This window comes from Bidens hawaiensis, unplaced genomic scaffold, assembly GCF_021521415.1.
Source record: "Bidens hawaiensis isolate Kalapana, Puna unplaced genomic scaffold, B.hawaiensis_p1.1 tig00043684_1, whole genome shotgun sequence".
Classification (NCBI taxonomy): Eukaryota; Viridiplantae; Streptophyta; class Magnoliopsida; order Asterales; family Asteraceae; genus Bidens; species Bidens hawaiensis.
This window is the reverse complement of record NW_027497755.1, coordinates 102,322-124,035: the sequence shown is the minus strand read 5'-3', so window position 1 is coordinate 124,035 and position 21,714 is coordinate 102,322. Positions and strand designations below refer to the sequence as shown.

At 43.3% G+C, this 21,714-nt stretch overlaps 1 protein-coding gene across 1 annotated transcript; it reads left to right on the top strand.

Annotated features, from left to right (window-relative positions):
- The first annotated feature begins 9,634 nt into the window (after positions 1-9,634).
- LOC143594477 (uncharacterized) lies at positions 9,635-10,381 on the top strand. The gene has a single exon (XM_077073786.1). It carries the CDS (start codon positions 9,635-9,637, stop codon positions 10,379-10,381), a length of 747 nt encoding a protein of 248 aa, XP_076929901.1.
- The last annotated feature ends 11,333 nt before the right edge of the window (positions 10,382-21,714 follow it).

Sequence of the window (21,714 nt, the reverse complement as noted above, 5' to 3'; positions counted from 1 at the left end):
TGTGAAGAAACACTAACCAGACCCCGGGCAGATTACTGGTAACCTGGGGGTTGGAGAGCTGTTTCCCACGAGGGGTTAGACCCTTGGAAGATGGTTCTTCTGATAACCTGCAAAACAGACACCGTGAGCTCGTCACTGAGAAGGGGGGGGTTCCTCCTTGTGACCACCCTCCGGCGTGAGAATCAGACTAGATTGCTCTTTAAATATAAAAGTATATTAAGAGATTGCTAGAGCAGATATCAGGTATATATGATAAGATAAGATGTTGTAAGATGATCATACCATTGGGGTATTTATAGCCGAAGGTAGGTTTTCAAGGGGTTTAGCCGGCCCAACACGCTACCAACTGTAACCTATGCACGTGCCCTGCCTGTGAGTGGTGGATAGGTAGCGGCTGACACAGAGCAGGCGTGTCGTGCACTCTTCCTCTTATGCCAACTACAGGCTAGGCACGTGGTATGGCAGGAGTTGGTGGGTAGGCGGCGGCTATTGGTCACAGTGCTGTGGCGTGCTGTCTGCCATGCTGCTGTCAGTGAGCTGTCGCATTCTTGGTCAGATCTTTTGTCTGTACCTCGTCAGGTATCACACAAAAGATCCTCCATCATACGGACTGGCTCATTTAGGCGGGAGTTTTCCCCCTCCCGCCTTTGCTCATTCCTTCAGGTGACACTGGGGAGAGTTAAGTGCCTTGTGCGTGTAGCCATGCTGCGCGGGTGGCCAGTCCCTAATGGCTTGTATCCGAGGCTGCGGGGACAGGCGGAGTCCTTCACCATTGGGAGGCATTTCCTGCGGGACCAGCTTGCATACTGCGCGTAAGGACGTCATGTCTCCGAGCATGGTTGGTTCTGCGGAACCAGTTGGTCTTTGCGCAGACGTCCCTGTTTAAGGTGAGTCTTGCGGGTCCAACTGGGCTCTGCTGGGACCTACCTCTTCAAGTCCCCCCAGTCCAATGTTCGTCTCATGCATGTTTAATAAAGTGAGGTGAACTTTTGGACTTAAGCAGAGGGTTTTGAAAAGGGTTTTTGTAAGGTTTTCCATGGGGATTCTTCCCGCGGAAGTCCTTGTCACTTGCAGAAATGCCCGAGTTTCCTGCTTGGTCTTTGGGTATGATGCGGGTAGGTCTATAACCTCCTCGCAAGTCGGGAGCGTTGAGTCCTACTTGTTTAGATTCTCCATGAGGTTTTGGTGGTTTTGAACATAGTGATCAATTATGTTAAAACCACCAATTCCATCCTAGAGCTTCAAACAACGTAGTTCTCGACGTTCCCGCTATGCGGGGATGTTATTTCCGTTTCCGCAAGCATTGCCCAGAAGATCCTTCTTGGTTTCAATTCCCAGCGGAGCGCTAGGTATGTGAAGGGTTTTGCCTTAACACTGTACCAGCGCTCGTCTTACGGTTACTTTACTTCCAAGGTATTCCTGGCGTCAATTCCCTGCGGGTGCTAGGTATGTGAAGGGTTTTGCCTTTACACTGTACCCGCACCCGTCTTATAGTTACTTGGTTGCCGAGGAATATTTGGCTTCAATTCCCTGCGGGTGCTAGGTATGTGAAGGGTTTTGCCTTTACACTGTACCCGCATCCGTCTTACGGTTACTTGTTCACCAAAGTTTACTTGGCTTCAATTCCCTGCGGGTGCTAGGTATGTGAAGGGTTTTGCCTTTACACTGTACCCGCATCCGTCTTACGGTTACTTGTTTGCCAAGGTTTTACTTGGCTTCAATTCCCTGCGGGTGCTAGGTATGTGAAATGTTTTGCCTTCACACTGTACCCGCATCCGTCTTACGGTTACTTGTTTGCCAAGGTAAGGGGTATTTTCCCGCTTTTTTTTTTTTTTTTTTTTTTTTTTTTTTTTTTTTTTGAATCTTGTCTTCAAATTTTAAACTTGAAATTTGAAGAGTTGGTAGATGGATAAGAACAACCCAATACCTCAAACGTCGTGTGACGGTTTCTTCTGACGGTGTCAGGACGTGCCAGAAGTTATGGCGACATGACATTATGTGGTCATTCCAGTTGCTTTTTCAGGCGCGTGGGCACGGGATTTCGGGCGCGTAGCCGCGAAATCTCTGGCATACGTCCTTGTGACAGATGTTGCCAGCTTGCTTTTGCCACGCGTCATAGTTTCATTGCACCTTTGATTTCTCTCTCTTCCGTATTAAATTCATCGCATTAATTGCGATTACTATATAAAGGGGGAGAGGGTTATTTGCAATTCACACTTTTCACTTTCATCTCTTCTTCTCAAGTAATTTCCGGCGAATTTTTCTGTTCAGTAAAGCATTACCCTGAAATCTCTTTTCATCTTTCTTCCACCATGTCTTCTCATGATGCTGATGACCAGAAGACTGCTGGCGAATGCCAGTGCTCTCTTCCTGTCGATCTGTACCAGTATATCGTCAGGAAGTTCATGCTCGAGTCTCTCGAGCCTGAGTTTCCTGAACCCCACCATACTGTGTACGATGCCCCTAGTGGCAAGATCGGGGTTTATGCTGCATTCTTTGTCTACGGAAACCTTAGGTTTCCGTTGACAAAGTTTGTGTACCGTGTCCTGGAGAGGCACGGTGTGCACCTGACAGAGGTGCACCCCATGGCCATTGCCAAGGTCCGGCACTTTGAGTGGGTGTGCCGGATACTGGGCCTTGAGCCCCTCGTTGACCGTCTGATGACCTTCTACACTTGGAGGTGCATCCAGGGGTGGTACACTCTTACAACCCGTATCAAGGGTTTAAAGATTTGTACCACCGAGCGGAGTCTTCGCTCATGGAGAAGAGAGTTCTTCTTCATATCCGCTCGCGCCATCCCCATCGCCATGAAGTTCAAGAATGGCCAGGCGCTTCCGAACCTTCCCGCCCTCAACTACGAGGAGGCGGAATGGTTCTCGAAGATATCCCGGGTCCAGTCCCCGGTTTTCCGTTTTCCGGAGTCGGCGATGGTGATGCTGGGGATGAGCCGGGTGTGGAAGGCGGCGAATGCGGATAAGGTTCCGATCGTCCTTGAATATGGTTCGAACTCTGTCCCTTATGGTACGTCTTGTTTCATTTTGCTGACTTCGATTTTTTCTAACTTTCTTGTTGATTTCAGAGGGGAATGATCTTCAGTCGCTCCTGAACCCGCGGGAGGAAGATGGTCCCGCGCGGATGGGTACTCGTGCTCTGGACGAGAACGAGTTGCCCATCTTAGAGCAGACCGCGGGTCGGTTCGTGGAGGTTTACCCGCCAGGCCAAGAGATCCTGAGCCACCGGCACCGACGGCCGGACCATCAGGTACGCGCCGGGCTTCCCGCCGATCTATGCCACCTTCCCGTCTGCCTGACCTGTTGGATGGATTTCCTTTAGGTTCAGGTGATGGGTTTGGCGGCTATCGGCCTGTTATTGACCCTACAGGTACGTAGGGTTCTTTTTCCTTTGTATATTTTTGTCATCTTTTCCTAACTGCCTTTGTTTCTTTTGCAGTGTCGGATTCCAATGAAGTGTATGTTCCAAGATGGAACATACGCCGAGGAACAACCCTTCGCACCCCTGTGGAGTGCGTGGATTGGGCTCGCCACGCTGCTCCTTATGGTGCGTTGGGGGAAGCCATGGCTAGCTACCAGGAGGGTAGGCTAACCAATGAGCTTCGGGTTCTCCAAGCCCGGATGCAGCCCCGCGTCGAGCTGCTTTGTCGTGAAAACGACAAGTTAAAAGCAGCTCGCGCCAAAGAAATATCTGAGACGCGGGCTCTGCGGGAGGAGAACCGGCAGTTGGCCGCTGCCGCCGCCGAGAAGGAGAGAGCATTCAAGGCCCTCGAGGTTGAAGTCCAGGCGCGACTCGAGGCCCGCTCCAAGGCTGCCCAAGCTGTGAATGAACAGCTTCGGCTGGCTAAGGAGACTGCGCGAAACTCAACTGAGAGGGCTGCCAAGGCTGAAGCTGTTGCTGAGCCGCTTCGCGAAGAGAATGAGCAGCTTAAATGCAAATTAAAGGCTCTTCAGCATGCTCATGACGCCTTGGCAATGGAAGATGCCAAGAAGCTGCAGGAGATCCTTGACCAGAGGGGGGTGCTTGACCGCACTGAAAGGAAACTCAAAAGCGTCGAAGAGGCTGCCGCCAAGGAAGTTCAACTTGCCAACCTTGATAAAAGCGGAGCCGAACGTGCTTACAAAGAAAGTCAAGCTACCCTCCAATGGCTGCTTCGAGAAGCGTTGCCTCAGGTATCTTTATCTTTTTCTTTACGCTTTCCGCTCGTAATTAGAAAATGTTCTAACTTGTATTCTTTTGTAGGTTGTGCGTCGGGTCCTTTCAGAGACCTCTTATGACGATGCGATGAGCGCAGCCCTCAACGCTTCTCATGAGGATGGGGAGAAGACTGGCTTCCTGCTTGGTCTAGGGTTTGCTGAGAGAGGCTTTCCGCCCTCCAACTTCCCTTTATTCAATGTTAATACTGAAGCTGCTTATGACCAAGCTGTGAACCAGTACGCTGCCTTCCCGCATCCAGTGGTGGGGAAGGTGAATGAAGCTGCTGCTGCTGATGATGGGCTAAACATCCTTAAGGCTTTCCTTGGGCAGCCGCGCTCTGACGGTGCTGGTCCAAGCGGAGGTGGCCCTGAAGCCTGATCCTGAAGATCCCTTCCCACTGCTAGGATAGACTTAGCTTTGTATAGATTTCTTTTAGGCGGGTAGTTACCCGGCCACTGTTGTAATATATCATTGAAATATACGATTGTTATTCCTTTCATTGGATTCTTTGCTTTATAAACTTATGACTTGCATACTTAGTTTAAAATAGCAATTTTCCAAGTGTTTAGAATAAGTTAACCTGTGAACGTGGTTGATGGGTTAAAGTTTTGCTTCCTCTTTCGTGATTGTGCGGGTAGACCCGTCACTTGCACTTAGTAGGATGGCATAACTTTACCCATATCTGACCTGCGTGTAGGTTTACCTGTTGAGGATAAGTTAACCTTTGAACGTGGCTGATAATAGGTGTGAAGTTTTGCTTCCTCTTTCGTGATTGTGCGGGTAGACCCGTCACTTGCACTTAGTAGGATGGCATAACTTTACCCATATCTGACCTGCGTATAGGTTTACCTTTTCCTCTTAAGAATTTTGAACCGTCCCACGCGCGGTTGTTGATAGGTTGGTGCAGTTCCCTCGAATGATTCATGCGGATAGACCAGCACTTTCATATGGTAACTTTTTTCCCCTTCAACTGACCTGCGTGAAGGTTTATCATGCTTTTTGGGTTCGTGCGGGTAGGACCGCCTTCCCATGCAATGACGTTTTTTGTAATTATGCGGTGAAAACCGGCATATTAGTGTGTAAAAAAGTATAAATGTAAATCATCAGCTTCGACGTTTGAAAGAGAATCATTTCCATTAGAAGTGGCTCTTGGCCTTTTCTGTACAAATTGGAATTGATTACATGCAAACTGTGTAATTGAACTCCCTTCCATGTTGGGACAGGAGTGCCATCGAGCCGACACGCACCTGTTTCGGGATCTCGTTCTTTACGCAGCATGTAGTCTCCATATTGAAGCTGATTTTTTATTCGTGTTTACCCCAGCCATGGTTCCACACGCACCTGCCTGCCTGCTTAGCTTTTATTTCGCCACGAGGTGCGCGAGCGTCCCATCTCTGACGAATGTTTCGACCATGTCTTTTACGTCTATGCATTCTTCAGTGTTGTGGCCTTTTGTTCTGTGATAGTCACAGTACTTGCTCCGATCAGCATCGTGACGATGTCGGATTACTGGAGGCTTTGGCCATGGGAGCTCTTCAGTAGCAAATATGTCAGTGACGCTTTTGGTAAGTGGCGTCCATCTGGAGTTCCGGTGCAGCTTTACATTATCCCTTTCACCCAATCGGTGCTGTAAGCCGGATGAGGTGTCAAAGTTTACCCTTGACTGCCAAATGCCTTGCTTCCGTTTTTTGTTCAATCGGGCGGTGAGGACGTTGTCCTCTCTCGTCCTCTGGGTGTAAAGGTTTGTGCTCTGCGGAAGGTCTCTACCCAGTTGCTTCTCCGTTTCCGCATAGCGTTTGGCTGCTGTCATGATGCCATCCCATGTGGATGGCATGCCATCTTTACCCGTTAGGGTGCGGATGAGCTCTGGGTCATGTGCGCCCTGGATGAAGGCAGCGCGAACAAGATCTTCACTGATATTGCCCAAACTTAGCTTCTTTGAGTTGAAGCGAGTGATGAAGTTTGGCAGAGATTCGTCTTCCTCTCGTATGCATTTGAGGATTGTCCATTGCTCCTCGGTATACTTCCGTTGCTGGCTGAAGTGTTGGCTAAACTTTTGTTGGAAGTCTGCCCAGTCGTAGATGTGGTTGACCGGTAGACGATCGAACCATGCTCTAGCAGCTCCTACCAGAGTCATCTGGAACATGTAGCACCACGTGGGTTCCTTCCAGTTACTGACGGTTGCCCCCGCAATGAACCTGTTCAGATGGTCATCTGGGTCGGATAGACCATCGTATGTGCCAATGTTGGACATTTGTTTGGCACTCCTCGGGGCGATTGCTTCTGCAATGTCCCTTGCAAATTTTGACCTTCCTGCGTTTGTGGCAGTAGGTCTAAAGGCCTTGGAGAAGTCACGCGAGCTTTTTTCCGTGACTGGTTGGAATGCTTCCCCAAAATTCCTTTTTGGCTGGGGATCCGTTTCCTTACGCTTCCCTTTCGCCCTATGGCGAGGGTTCGCGTCGGTGTCGGAGTCTTCCCTCTCGTCGTCTGAGTACTCGTACTCACTACTCATGTTGAGGTGCTGGCGAGTACTACCGAATTCCTCAGCTTGTTGGACTGAACGCAAGCGTTCGTCCAACTCAGCCTGAAATTCTCTTTGACGTGCCTCGGCCCATGCCTTCACTTGATCAAGTGTTTGGCGAGGGGCTCGAGTTCGTTTTTCCAGCTGGGCATCAGTGAATCCCAGTGGAATATTTACTCCACTTGCCCCTACATGAGTGACTGGGGTAGTGTTCGTAAAATGTACTTCACTTGCCCCAGCTTGGGTGGCTGGGGTAGTGTTTGTAAACATTGTGTTGCCGGTGTTTACCCCAGTGGCTGGGGTTGTGGTTACCGGAATTTCTCTAGTCATCTTGGAAGTTTTGAAAAACTGGAGAAAGATGTAGTTCTAGCTTTATGCACGGATGGCGCCAATGAAGAAACACTAACCAGACCCCGGGCAGATTACTGGTAACCTGGGGGTTGGAGAGCTGTTTCCCACGAGGGGTTAGACCCTTGGAAGATGGTTCTTCTGATAACCTGCAAAACAGACACCGTGAGCTCGTCACTGAGAAGGGGGGGGGGTTCCTCCTTGTGACCACCCTCCGGCGTGAGAATCAGACTAGATTGCTCTTTAAATATAAAAGTATATTAAGAGATTGCTAGAGCAGATATCAGGTATATATGATAAGATAAGATGTTGTAAGATGATCATACCATTGGGGTATTTATAGCCGAAGGTAGGTTTTCAAGGGGTTTAGCCGGCCCAACACGCTACCAACTGTAACCTATGCACGTGCCCTGCCTGTGAGTGGTGGATAGGTAGCGGCTGACACAGAGCAGGCGTGTCGTGCACTCTTCCTCTTCTGCCAACTACAGGCTAGGCACGTGGTATGGCAGGAGTTGGTGGGTAGGCGGCGGCTATTGGTCACAGTGCTGTGGCGTGCTGTCTGCCATGCTGCTGTCAGTGAGCTGTCGCATTCTTGGTCAGATCTTTTGTCTGTACCTCGTCAGGTATCACACAAAAGATCCTCCATCATACGGACTGGCTCATTTAGGCGGGAGTTTTCCCCCTCCCGCCTTTGCTCATTCCTTCAGGTGACACTGGGGAGAGTTAAGTGCCTTGTGCGTGTAGCCATGCTGCGCGGGTGGCCAGTCCCTAATGGCTTGTATCCGAGGCTGCGGGGACAGGCGGAGTCCTTCACCATTGGGAGGCATTTCCTGCGGGACCAGCTTGCATACTGCGCGTAAGGACGTCATGTCTCCGAGCATGGTTGGTTCTGCGGAACCAGTTGGTCTTTGCGCAGACGTCCCTGTTTAAGGTGAGTCTTGCGGGTCCAACTGGGCTCTGCTGGGACCCACCTCTTCAAGTTGTAACTTGAATAAAAAAAAAATTGGATAAAAAAATAAAAAATAATATTAAATGCCTTCATACAGGGTCGAACTACAGACCTCCAGTTTACAAGACTGGCGCTCTACCACTGAGCTATAGGTTTATAGAAACTATTAAAGAAAGGTCGAAACGCTTTATGTTACATATTCGTTAAGAATGGTTATTACACTGAATTTATTAATTTACACTTCAAATGGTGTTAGCTGGCAAACTTATTTTAGATCAATTTTTTTAATTAAAATGTAATAAAACATTAAGAAATAATAACAAAAACAGTTAACCTCCTTTTGTTTCTTTTCCTATATTTGGAACTTGTACCCGATCACACTCTCTAGCTAGCAATATGTGCAAATAATGGTCCAACATTCACCCCTCGAATATCTGAATCGTATTCGGGAGCTCCTTGATTCCAAGAAGATATCTTAACTCCTTAAACTTGTTCTTTTCTAAGGCTTTCGTTAAGATGTCAACTCACTGTTCAGTTCACTTACTTGAAAAACATCGGCCTCTTCCGCCTCATAACATTCACGGATAAAGTGATATATTGACTTTATGTGCTTGGTTCTCTTATGGAATACAAGATTCTTTACCAATGAAATGGCTGAGGTATTATCGATCTTCAGACTAACCTTCTGAGGTGATTTACCCAACAACTCACCTAATAAAGGTCATAGCTAGATCACTTGACATGCAACATCGGTAGCGGCCAAATACTCAGCCTCACAAGATGAGAGTGCCACAGTTCCTTTTTCTAAGAGCACCAAGAAACCGAATTGTTTCCATAAAAGAAAATATGATCGGTAGTACTTCAACCATCATCGTGATCGATGTTATGACTGAGGTCACAAAAAAATTAATCTCCTTGTACCTTCTCGTTCATATTAATTCCAAATCCCGTAGTACCATTCATATACCGAAGAATTTGTTTAGTACCATTCATATACCGAAGAATTTGTTTGATAGCCAACCCATGAGAGTCACGAGAACTTTACATATACCGGCTCACCACCCCGTCTGAATAGGCTAAATCAGTTCGGGTGCAAAGTAGGTATCTCAAACAGCCCACAACCTTTCTATACTCAGTTGGATCAATTTCAGTCTTTTCTTCTACCTTTGAAAACGGCAGACCAGACTCCATAGTAACATGAGCCGGATTACTTGGTTCAATGCCTGTTAGAACCAATACTTTCTTTGCATACGAATCTTGTTTTATTTTAACACCACCATTTACAACTAATAAATGTTTACCACCCGTCTTTCAATACACTGACTGTTCTTTCGAGCTCCGAATAAACTTCATCTCTTTTCAGATTTGATCTAGATTGATGTTCTAAGTGTTAGAATATTCTAGAAAACACAATCAAGGCAAGAGATCACGTAATTAAAGGGCAATGTCTTCCATATTTAGTATTTCCTTGTTTAGATTATATTTCTATTATTTAAACAATCTCTTGTATGAGTTATTTGATATATAGAAAAAATATGATGGTATCAGAGCAAAATCCTGGAAATTCATAAACTCTAGCCAACCTCTATTGAAATCTGCAACCAAACATGGCAGACGAAAACACCATTCTGACCAAAATACCTGATGAATTAACCTTGCAAATCGCTGCGCTACTAAGAAACGGTCTTGGTGGACAACCAACAACAACCAATTCCGAGAATCTCTCTCTCGGAATCAAACTCGAAGGCGATAATTATGCATTATGGGCTACCCTAATGAAGAAGGCTATTGGAGGTAGGGGGAGAAGCTCTCACATTACCGGAGAACCATCACCTCCCTCAAAGGATGATACAGCGTTTGCAAAGTGGGAACAGGATGACCAATGTGTTTTTACATGGTTGATCCAGAATATTGATGCGAGTCTGGTGAATAATGTCTCGCAATATCCAACTGCAAAGACTCTTTGGGATGGTCTTGCAGTTACATATGGTTCGGAAACTGATTCCCTTCATGTGTTTGACCTGCACAAAAGGGCTAATTCATTGAGGCAAGGAGGAGACACTCTAGAAGATTGCTGGAACAAACTGCAAAAAATCTGGATGACCATAGACAGAAGAGACCCGAACCCGATGAAATACGCAGAAGATATTCAAATATACAATAATAAAGTTCAAGAACAGAGACTCTATCAATTGTTAACAACCATCGATGACAAGCTGGAACCAATCAAGCGAGACATCCTAAAAAAGGATCCCCTCCCTTCGGTTGAAGCCGCATATGCGATGATACGGCGAGAAGTAGCGAGACTCAATATTCTAAAACCTTCCACCACTGAAATCAACAGGCCGATCTGAGATGGCCTGGGTTTGGTCGGACGGGAATCAATCGGAAAATCGAAAACTCGTTACGAGCCACAGCGAGGTAAAGATAAAGAAGATAAATCAAAGTTATATTGTACCCATTGCAATATGAAGAGACATACCAAGGAGAACTGCTTCAAGATCGTTGGTTATCCAGAATGGTGGGAGAAGCCAGGGCAGCAAAGCAAGGCGGCGGCTGTCATCGGAAGCCGCAACTCCAACGGCGCATCCGACAGATCGCCGGCGTCGGAACAAGAGGGCGGTGCTTCAGGATTTGGCGGCGTGACTCTGGAGAACGAACAAACAGATGCAGGTAAAGGGTTTTGGAGAAGTTACACTCCAGACCCTTCAATTATTAACCCCAAGTATTTTAGTCACAATTGTTTTGATTATGACAAGCAGGCTCCTAGCAATTTTAATCTAAAATCTAAGGTAAATCAAACTAGTGCCTCATCAAATACTAGTTCAAAACAATTAAATTCATGGATTTTTGATTGTGGGGCTACGGATACTATGACATATGATCATAGAGATATTTTAAACATGTCTCCATCATCTAAAACTTATATCGAAACCGCTAGTGGAGAACGAGTTAAGGTCGAAGGAGGAGGTTCGATTGAATTTTCTAAGAAAATGAAGCTAAACAAGTGTCTCTACATTCCAAAATTATCCTCAAAACTATTGTCTGTGAGCCATGTGACAAAAGAACTAAATTGCGTGGTACTAATGTATCCAACATTTTGCATTTTGTAGGACATTCTTACGAAGGAGATAATTGGGCGTGGTACTGAGAGAGGAGGTCTTTACTATGTTGATGAGGTGACTCACAAGGGACATGCCATGCTTGCTCACAGAACGGCTGATAGACAGCTTTGGTTATGGCATCGTCGTCTTGGCCATCCGTCATTTGGGTATCTTAAGTCGTTATTTCCTAGTCTTTTTTTGAATAAATCCACTGATATGAAGTGTGAAACTTGTATTCTTGCTAAAAATCATCGAGTCTCTTTCGAACAAAGTAATACTCGGGTTAAGTCTGTGTTCTCTTTAATACATTCTGATGTTTGGGGTCCAGCTCCAATTTCTAATAAAAATTGATTTAAGTATTTTGTATTGTTTGTTGATGATTTTTCTCGAATGACTTGGGTATATTTTATGAAACATAAATCAGAGGTCCCTGAGAAATTCTTTATGTTTTATAAAATGATTCAAACCTAATTCAACAAAAAAATACAAATCCTTCGCTCTGATAATGGTGGAGAATTTGTAAATCAGTCGATGAATTTTTTTTTTCAAGAAAATGGCCTTATTCATCAAACCACGTGTCCCAACACACCTCAACAAAATGGTGTTGCTGAACGAAAAAATTGAGTTTTACTTGAAAAATGTCGTGCTATGATAATTGAATCTCAAACCCCTAAGTATTTCTGGCCTGAAGCAATAGCAACATTTGTATATCTCCTTAATCGTCTTCCAACGCAAATTCTAAACCATAAAACTCCTTTACAAACACTAGAAAGTCAAGTTCCTATTCCTTCATTCTTAACCTTATTACCTCGTGTCTTTGGGTGTACCGTGTTTGTACATATTCCCAAGTCTGAGAGGAATAAACTTGAACCTTGCGCAGAAAAGTGTGTGTTTGTAGGATATGCCACTCATCAAAAGGGATATCGATGTTATAATCCAGTCACTCGTCGCATCTGTGTTACTATGGATTGTGACTTCCTAGAGTCCGAATTCTATTTCTCCGACCAATCTAGCGTTCAGGGGGAGAGAGTGAGTGAATCACTAGATTGGCTAAATACTCTGAGTTGTTCCGATGCTGTTCCAACAGAGCAGGTAGATGGAGCCACCGAGTCCCTCACAACTAACATAGAAAGGGCTGACGAACCAATATACACAACCAATGAACCTACTTCGGATAATATCCAACAAGAGGTAAATATTTCATTTGACGATTCAAATCCTATTAATAGCCATGATGCCAGCCCAGTTCCAGAAACTGAACCAGAAGAACCACAGTCTCGTGTGCTACCTCCAAGGAAAAATAGAGGTGTGCCAGCAGATCGATACTCACCAGAACATGTATCTCGATCCTCGAGGTACCCGGTAAATGTAGACAGGGGGAGAGTTTCTGATGTTGCGAAAGCTTTCTCGGCTTCACTTTTTTTTGGAAAATATTCCAAAAACAGCTCAAGAAGCAAGCAAGAAAAACGAATGGCAAGAGGCTATGAATACAGAAATGAAAGCTCTTATAAAAAATGACACGTGGGAGAAGTGCGTGTTACCAGCAGGAAAGAAACCGGTTGGGTGCAGGTGGGTGTTTACAGTCAAGTATAAAGCTGATGGCACAATTGAACGATATAAAGCAAGGTTGGTCGCTAAAGGATATACCCAAACATACGGCATCGACTACTCTGAAACTTTTTCTCCGGTTTCCAAAATTGATACTATCAGGGTGCTATTTTCAGTTGCAGCAAACAAAGATTGGCCACTTCATCAATTCGATGTTAAAAATGCTTTTCTACATGGAAATCTAGAAGAAGAGGTATATATGGAAGCACCGCCAGGGTTTCTGATGGGTTTGGAAAAAATGAGGTGTGTAAACTAAAAAAGGCGTTATATGGGCTTAAACAATCTCCACGAGCGTGGTTTGGGAGACTTACTATGGCTATGAAACGATATGGGTACAAACAAAGTAATGCTGATCATACCCTATTCTTAAAGAGAAAGGGAGATCTAGTTACATGCCTAATAATTTATGTTGACGACATAATCATAACAGGAAGTGATGAAGAAGAAATTATTTTACTTCGAAAGAATCTTTTTAAAGAATTTGAAATGAAAGACCTTGGAGGGCTAAAGTATTTTCTAGGGATTGAGGTCCTTCGGTCAAAAGAAGGAATTTTTATTTCTCAACGAAAATATATACTTGACCTGTTAACAGAAACAGTTATGCTGGATTGCAAACCAAGTGACACTCCAATGATAGTAAATCATAAACTCAAGATTACTGAAGGAGCTGAGCTAGCAGATCGTGAAAGGTACCAAAGACTGGTAGGAAAGTTAATTTACTTGGCTCATACCAGACCTGACATTGCCTATGCTGTTGGAGTGGTAAGTCAATTCATGCACCAGCCTCAATCAGAGCACATGGAAGCAGTTATGAGAATTATAAGATACCTTAAGAGAACTCCAGGAAGAGGTATAGTATTCAAGAACAATGGACATCTGGATGTTAAAGCTTTTACTGATGCAGATTGGGTTGGAAATCCGAATGATAGAAGATCTACTGCAGGATTTTTTACCTTAGTTGGAGGAAACTTAGTCACTTGGAGAAGCAAGAAACAGAAGGTTGTGTCTCTATCAAGTGCAGAATCAGAATTCAGGGGTATCGTTAAAGGGATCACAGAAATTCTCTGGCTTAAAAAACTAATGAACGAAATTGGCTTTCCTCTAAGGTTTCCAACTCAATTAATGTGTGATAACATGGCTGCGATTAAAATTTCAAAAAATCCTGTCCAGCATGATAGAACGAAACATGTTGAAATAGATAGACACTTTGTAAAAGAGAAAATTGAAGATGGCACCGTGGAACTCCCTTTCATAAGGTCAGAAGAGCAGTTAGCTGATATTCTTACAAAAGCAGTTGCAGCAAAAGGGTTTGAAGCAGTTTTAGGCAAGTTGGGTATTGGAGATCCCACTACACAACTTGAGGAGGAGTGTTAGAATATTCTAGAAAACACAATCAAGGCAAGAGATCACGTAATTAAAGGGCAATGTCTTCCATATTTAGTATTTCCTTGTTTAGATTATATTTCTATTATTTAAACAATCTCTTGTATGAGTTATTTGATATATAGAAAAAATAACAATCTTACTCCTATCTCTGATTACCTTGTATCACTAGGCTCGTGGCGCTTGTCTAAGCCCGTACAATGTCTTAGACAATTTATAAACCTTATGATATTGGCCTCGTTTTTATAACCCATCTGGTTGATTAACATAAACGTCTTCTTTTAGACCACCGTGCAAGAAGGCGGTTTTCACATCCAAGTGGTAGATTTCTCATTTGTTTGCTGTTGCTAGGGAAATTAGCAAGTGTATGGTCTCAATACGAGTGACCGGGCAAAGACTTCATCAAAATCAATCCGCGGTTGTTGAACATACCCTTTTGCCACCAACCGCACTTTATGCTTGTTTATCGTACCGTTTGCATTTCTCTTTACTTTAAATACCCATTTTACCCCAATAAATTTTAAACCTTTTGGTGGCTCGACTAACCTCCAAGTATCATTATTTGTTATCGAGTTAATTTTGGCTTGCATAGCTCTAACCCATTCATGCTTCGGTTTGGCTTCTTCATAACAATTTGGCTCATTGTCTGGTGTATGCCATAATTCAACACATTCCAAGTCAACATGAAGGATGTAGTCATCTAACCTGGCAGAATGTGAGCTCGGCCCGAACGCCTCAGGCCATGCGGCTTTAGTTTGCTGGGCTAGTTCGGCTACAGCTGGTGATTGCGGGCCTGAACAAAAGCCGAACCAAGAACTAGCTTATGATCTTGGGTTGTTGTTTGTACTTGGGCCATCAAATGAGTTATTGTTGTTTGAATTTTGGTTGCCAACATCACTTGTAGGTGCCCCGTTACTGGGCTCATCCCCAACTGTATTAATCGGCCCAACCCTGTGTATATCAAACTTCCCTATGGTACAATGCACATTCCCGGTTTCCCGTTTTCACTTACCTTTTCCTAGTTCCACCCGATACTCTCGTTAACGACTACATCTCAGCTTACATGTATCTTACGACTCTTCGAGTTGTATTACAGGTAGGCCTTTGAACCCGGTTCTATGACCTGCCATCTAACTTTCTCAAACTTAGTCTTTCAGTTTTTGCATAAGCCATGCACCCAAATGCCCTTATGTGCTTCACACTCGGTTTATTACCCTTGAATCTTTCATAGGGTGTCAAATTTTAAATTGCTCATGTTGTGACTCGGTTTATTAGATATACTTCATGACGAGCTGCTTCCCACCATAGATAACTCGGAACATGCATTGCTTTCATGATGCTTCAGGCCATCTCGAGTAGTGTCTGGTTCCGACGTTCCACCACACCATTCTGTTGTGGCATATATGGTGTAATGAGATGTCGGTTTAACCTACTTTCTTCACAAAAATTCCGGAATTCATTCGATGTAACCTCCCCTCCCCTATTGGTTCGGGGAATTTTAATCGATTTTTCAGTTTCCTTCTCTATAAGTGCATTAAAACTCTTAAATTTTTCGAAAGCATCACCTTTTCCTTCAAAAGAATAATCCACATATATACCGTGAAAAATCATCAATAATAACAAAAATATAGTTGTTACCTCCCATGGTTGTTGGTGTTATAGGTCCACACAAATCTCCATATAACAGTTCAAGAACAAGAGTGGCTCGAAACGTTGCTTCAGACGGGAAGGCACTCCTTGTTTGTTTCCCCATTAATCATGATTCACATATCTTTTCTTCATACTTAATACTTGGAAGTCCAAAAACCATCTTCTTCCTTCCCATCGTCTTTAGCTTATCAAATCGGATATGACCGATTCTTGCATGTCACTTCCACGTGTCCTCCTTTATCACCGATTTTAAACAAATCGGGCTTCCAAACTTCAGTTTTACTTTGTAAAGTCTGTTTGCTAATCTGTTTACTTACATAACTAACCGGGGCCTTCACTATCGTGCATAGTCAAAAACTCGTTCTTTATTCGGGTGTCACATCCCGACTCAGTGGTTTGTCCTAGACTGATTATATTGCTTTTCATATTTGGTATATAATAAACTTCAGTCAATAAACGTTGTTCTCCTTTTTTACCTTGAACAATTATTGATCACTTACCGGTGATTCCAGCCTGTGAGCCATCACCAAATTTGACTTTACCAGTTACGTTTTCATTCAGCTCCGAGAAATAACTGCATTTTCCAATCATATGATTACTCGCTCCATTATCTAAGTACCAAATTTCTTAAGTCACACAATCGGCTTCAAAGTGATTTGGTCTTAGATTTTCTTCATTAAGATACACCGTCTCGTGCATATAAACTATCCCATCCGCCTTTTTCAGTTTCTTCTACGTATACTTGCTGTTTTTGCGGTTTTCGATCAGGGCACATTGAAGCAAAATGCCCGAGCAGATCACCCACACCTGTAACATTGTACTTTAGATCAGTCTTTTTTTTTTTCATCTTGCCCCTTGAACTCGAGCCTCTTTCATAAGTAACCTTTTCCCGGTTTGGTTATTTCCTCTCCCACGAACTCGACCCCGGTGCCCATAATTTCCACGACCTCACCCCCCGTTGCTGTAGGAATCAGTTTTACTTGATTGTCACCGTGTAGATCTTCATTCCCGATTGGTTCCTCGTACGTCTTTAACCTACCAACAACATCTTCATAGGCAACTTCCTTCAAATTAACTTTGTTATCAATTGAGGCAACGATGTGGATGAACCTTCGGGGAAGGCTTGCTAGAAACTTTTCAACTAACTTCGTCTCGTCCACGACTTCTCCAAGTGATGCAGACTTATATGCAAAACCCGACAACCTGTTTGAGTATTCATCAATAGTTTCCATCTCTTTCATTCTCATGTTGTCAAGTTCTTGAGTTAGGTTTGTAACCTAGCCTCCCTTACTTAGTCATCACCAATGTGATGAGTTTTAAGTGCCGCCCACATATCTTTGGTGGTTGCCATGTTCCCGACTTGCAAAACCTGATTTTCGGGAATAACTTGAAATAAAAGAGCTATAGCCAAACTCTTCTTTTTGGCATCTTGCTATCCGAGATCGATCGCATCCCAAACACCACCAATCCACCATGTACCCTGAATATGGTCTTCATCATCATTGAGCATACCGTGTAGTTAATCGAGTTCAACATCGGACATTGAAGAAATGGTGTTGCACCATCCTTAATTGTACCAGATGCAGAACTAAAAATCAATTCAACCATGTTCGTCTTCCTTTGTTTTCGAACGTACCTCCAATAAAACGATTTTGGTGTTTTCGGCTCTTGATCCAGGATTGGCATCATGTTAAAGTAGCTCTCCTGACCCAACTTCAGACGTCTCCTTTGTTGAATCTCCATAGTAGCAGGTCTTGATTACATAATCAAAAAAATAAAACAGAAAAATTGGAACAACTTCAGGCTATGATACCAATTCATGAATGAATCGGTAATCAGAAAAATAAAAACGTGATTGCCAAAATTGGAAAAATACCTTTATAATAAGAAAATCTCACTCAAAAAAACTGATTACATAATCGGTATTTATTATAACTAGCTAACTCCTAGTTTTACTCAACTTCAAATACACTATCTTTATCTAATAAACATTAGTAGAAAAATCAAACTCATTTAAACTATTATCTTATTATTAGATCAAGTGTAATTGACTTCAAATTCTCCAATACTGAACTGGATGGGCTTGACTCGCCTACACCGGATTCAAAATTCTCGAACAGTTCTCGATCGAGTTTGACCATTTGCTGAGAGTATACCAAGGGACCTTTCTCCAACTAGAGTTTTGCGTACCGATGGATTAATCCATTTTTATTTTTTCCTTAAAAAACAATACTTACAATTTTGTAATTATCATGCTACAAAAATACAAACATTTATACAAGTTACATTTATACCTGCAATATGATTACGAATCTCAACTTTCAAATTATAGAATTTCCCCTGATGAACTTAGGCTTGTTTTATCATATGATTCCGTACCGCTTTGATATGGGATTCAATCATACAGTTCAACAAAAAGAGTATTAGCTTGTTTAAAGAAATTTTACATTTTATTGCAATTTAGTTTAAGTTAGTTTAATTCACTTGTTTAGTTGCATTTTAGGCACATATATAGCACTTTAAACACTTAACTATCACAACATATCATGCATTTTATCATATTAAAATCTTACTACTTTTTGTAATTAAAGATGACAACGAATATTGAAAAAAATAAATAAATTTATGCATAGATGACAGGTTTATAATAACACTAGATTCTCTCTAGAACTAATACTACATAACCGTGCGACATGTTGACACATGATAGGGTAAAACTAGAGCACATGGATCCATGACGTTTAAGGAAGGCTGCAGTGTATGAAGAGTGGAGACTCGAGAAATAAGGTAACCGAAACAACCACGGAAAAGTGAAAATTTGAACTGAACCAAAATATGTTATTCATGTATTTTCGTGGCAAATATTTGGGAAGACCACTCATCTAGCTGTCATAAGTGTGACCGTAACGTTGTTGTTTGAGTTTTGTGCTTCTATGCTGCTCGAGCTTGCACAACTACTTTCAGTGTAAAAACCAGGATGTTTCGGTTCTGGTAATTGACCGTCGCTACTCAACATCATAACCACAGTAGACATGTTTGGTCTGTCTTCAGGGTTGTTTTGAACACATAGTAAGCCCACATGGATCGAACGTAACACTTCATATGCATGGTCTAGTTCGATTAAAGACGAGTCAGCGAATTCCAAAAGTTTTCCTTCTTTGTAGTGATTCCATGCCTAAAAGAAAAATTACAAAATATATGTCACAACTAAAACATGTTGGAAGTAATTTCCAACTTAATAGGCCCGTCACGTGTAGGTGACCGGGTTGAACCTATTGGGCCTATGGGATTCATTATTATGTAATGGGTTTATGGGTTTACAATTAGGGTTTATTAAAATAGGTAATGTCTTGGCTAGCAAGTTATGTTAGTCTATATAAACATGTCATGGTTAGACATTATAGATTGGGTGTGTGGTGTGAGATGCAACCGAGTTAGGGTTCATCCAGGAGGCACACACGAGATGTAACCGAGTTAGGGTTCATCTGGATGTAATCGAGTTAGGGTTCATCAAGAGTCAAACCGAGCTAGGGTTTGAGAGTTGTAATCAGTTTTTTGAGTAAGATTTTCTGATTAATATAAACGAGAGTTATTCGTTTAGTTTGTGTGTTGATTATCGATACGGGACTTGAATTGGTATCAGAGCCAAGTTCAAGAAATCGGTAATCAAGTTAACTTTGATCGGCGGTGAGGCGGATCAACGGTATAGTGATCGCCGGTTAGCGGTGGCTTGAGGAGGAGCTATCACTGCGCATATCGGAACCAAGTTGGGTTTCCGAATCAGGGTGGTGAACTTGGAGAACGAGCAGGTTCCTTCAAGGTAATCGGTTTGTTGTGCGGAAAGTGGTTTATGCCAAGAGATTGAGCAGGTTTGGTGACCAGGTTCCGTGTTGCGAGCGAGTAGGCTTTCGTGTACGGATTTTTGGTGAAGTTTGTTTGAGACTCGTTTTTTGTGTTCGATCAAAGTCGTGATCGAGAAGAAACGGAGAAACTTTTGGTGGTTGTCGATCAAAGTCGTGATTGACAAAAGGAGGTTCGATGTATTAACGTGACTATATTTGTAGAATATTGTGTATATTATATTTGTACTTTGTAGATAATATTGCTTCCTTATTTGTCTCATTTATTGTTGAGACTTCTCTGTATATATATTCCATTTCATGAATAGAAGATCTCATTCAACTTAATGCCTATTTACATGGTACCAAAGCTACCCTAAAGTTGAACGAATTGGCCGATCAGCTTTTCGATGTCGATCATCCGATCTCCGAACAACGTTTGGTTCTTCGGTTAGTCCGGGGTTTACCACCGGAGTTTGACTCTGCCGCCACCTACATTAATCAAACCATCCCGTCTTGGGATACTGCTTGTTCCATGTTGCAGCTAGAGCAGCACCGCCAATCCGCACGAACCATGACCGAGTCTTCTCCGGCCATTGTCGCAGCCGCCACTCAAGATCCCCCTGCTGACCGTCGTCGTGACCCACCGTCTCGTGGCGGGTCCCGACCTCAATACCGTCGGCAGAATAACTCTGGTCAAAACCGAAACACTCGCAACCATCTCGGTTATGAGTTCGGCTCCTCGCAACACTAATGGTTCTCAGCATCAAACTTGGCCCGGACCCCTGCTTGGCCCAACCCATATGGATTTTGGGGGATACCACCCTGTCCTTATCCAACCCAGCAAGGCTGGGCTACTCCATGGATCCCTCGACCCAACAATCCAACCCAACAAGTATCTGCGTCTCAGTCCACTCCTCAGGCCCATTTGACTGAATACAATGCTCTCCAGCCCACAGACCTTGGCGAGGTTTTCAGGCCATGGCACTTGAACCAAATACCACCGATGACCCATGGCATATGGACACTGGTGCATCTGCTCACCTGACTGCTGACCCCGGTAAGATATCGGTACCCTCTCAAGTTAATTCTATTAATTCAATTTTTGTCGGTAATGGTAATAGCAAGCTGGTTCATGGATCGGGAAACACCAATTTACACCATCCGTCCAAACCACTTGCCTTAAAAAAAGTCCTTTATACTCCTGATGTAATCAAAAACTTAATATCAGTGCGTTTTTTTACCATTGATAATTTTGTTTCTGTTGAGTTTGATCCATTTGGTTTTTCTGTGAAGGATTATCCGGATGGGAAGATCCTGAGCAGGCATGATAGCAACGGTCCTCTCTATCCATTTACCAATGTTCAAACGGCATCTGCTTTTGTGGCGTCTTCTCAACCAAACCTTTGGCATGATATGCTTGGCCATCCCGGTCTCCCCGTCATGAAGTTTTTATCTTCTCGTAATTTTATTTCGTGTAATAAACAAAGTATTTCTCATTTTTGTGATTCGTGTCAAGTTGCTAAGAATAAAAGTTTGTCGTTTACTTTATCTAGTTCATCAACTATTTTACCGTTTGACATAATCCATTGTGATTTGTGGACCTTACCGATTCCTAGTAAAAGTGGGTATAAATATTACATGATTTTAATAGACGATTACACTCACTTTACTTGGATTTACCCTCTTCGTTTTAAATCCGAAACATTGGGCAAATTCAAACAATTTCATAATTTCATTAGAACCCAATTTCATCTAACCATTAAATCTTTTCAATGTGACATGGGTGGCGAGTTTGACAACAACAATTTTAAAGCATTTGCCGTTTCTAACGGATTGCAATTTCGTTTTGCTTGTCCTCACACTTCCCAACAAAACGGGAAAGCCGAACGCATGATTCGCCGTATCAATGAAATCATGCACGCCTTACTTACACATGCATCATTAGCACCAAATTTTTGGGTTGAGGCCCTCCATGCTTCAGTCTACCTTCATAATATTATTCCAACCCAACTCCTCAGTTTCAACACCCCAACCTCGGTCTTGTACCTAAAACACCCCACCTACGAGCACCTACGTGTTTTCGGTTGTGCATGTTTCCCG

Bases quoted from the DNA above. Each gene is read 5' to 3' on its own strand.
- LOC143594477 (XM_077073786.1), top strand. From the start codon at position 9,635: ATGGCAGACGAAAACACCATTCTGACCAAAATACCTGATGAATTAACC.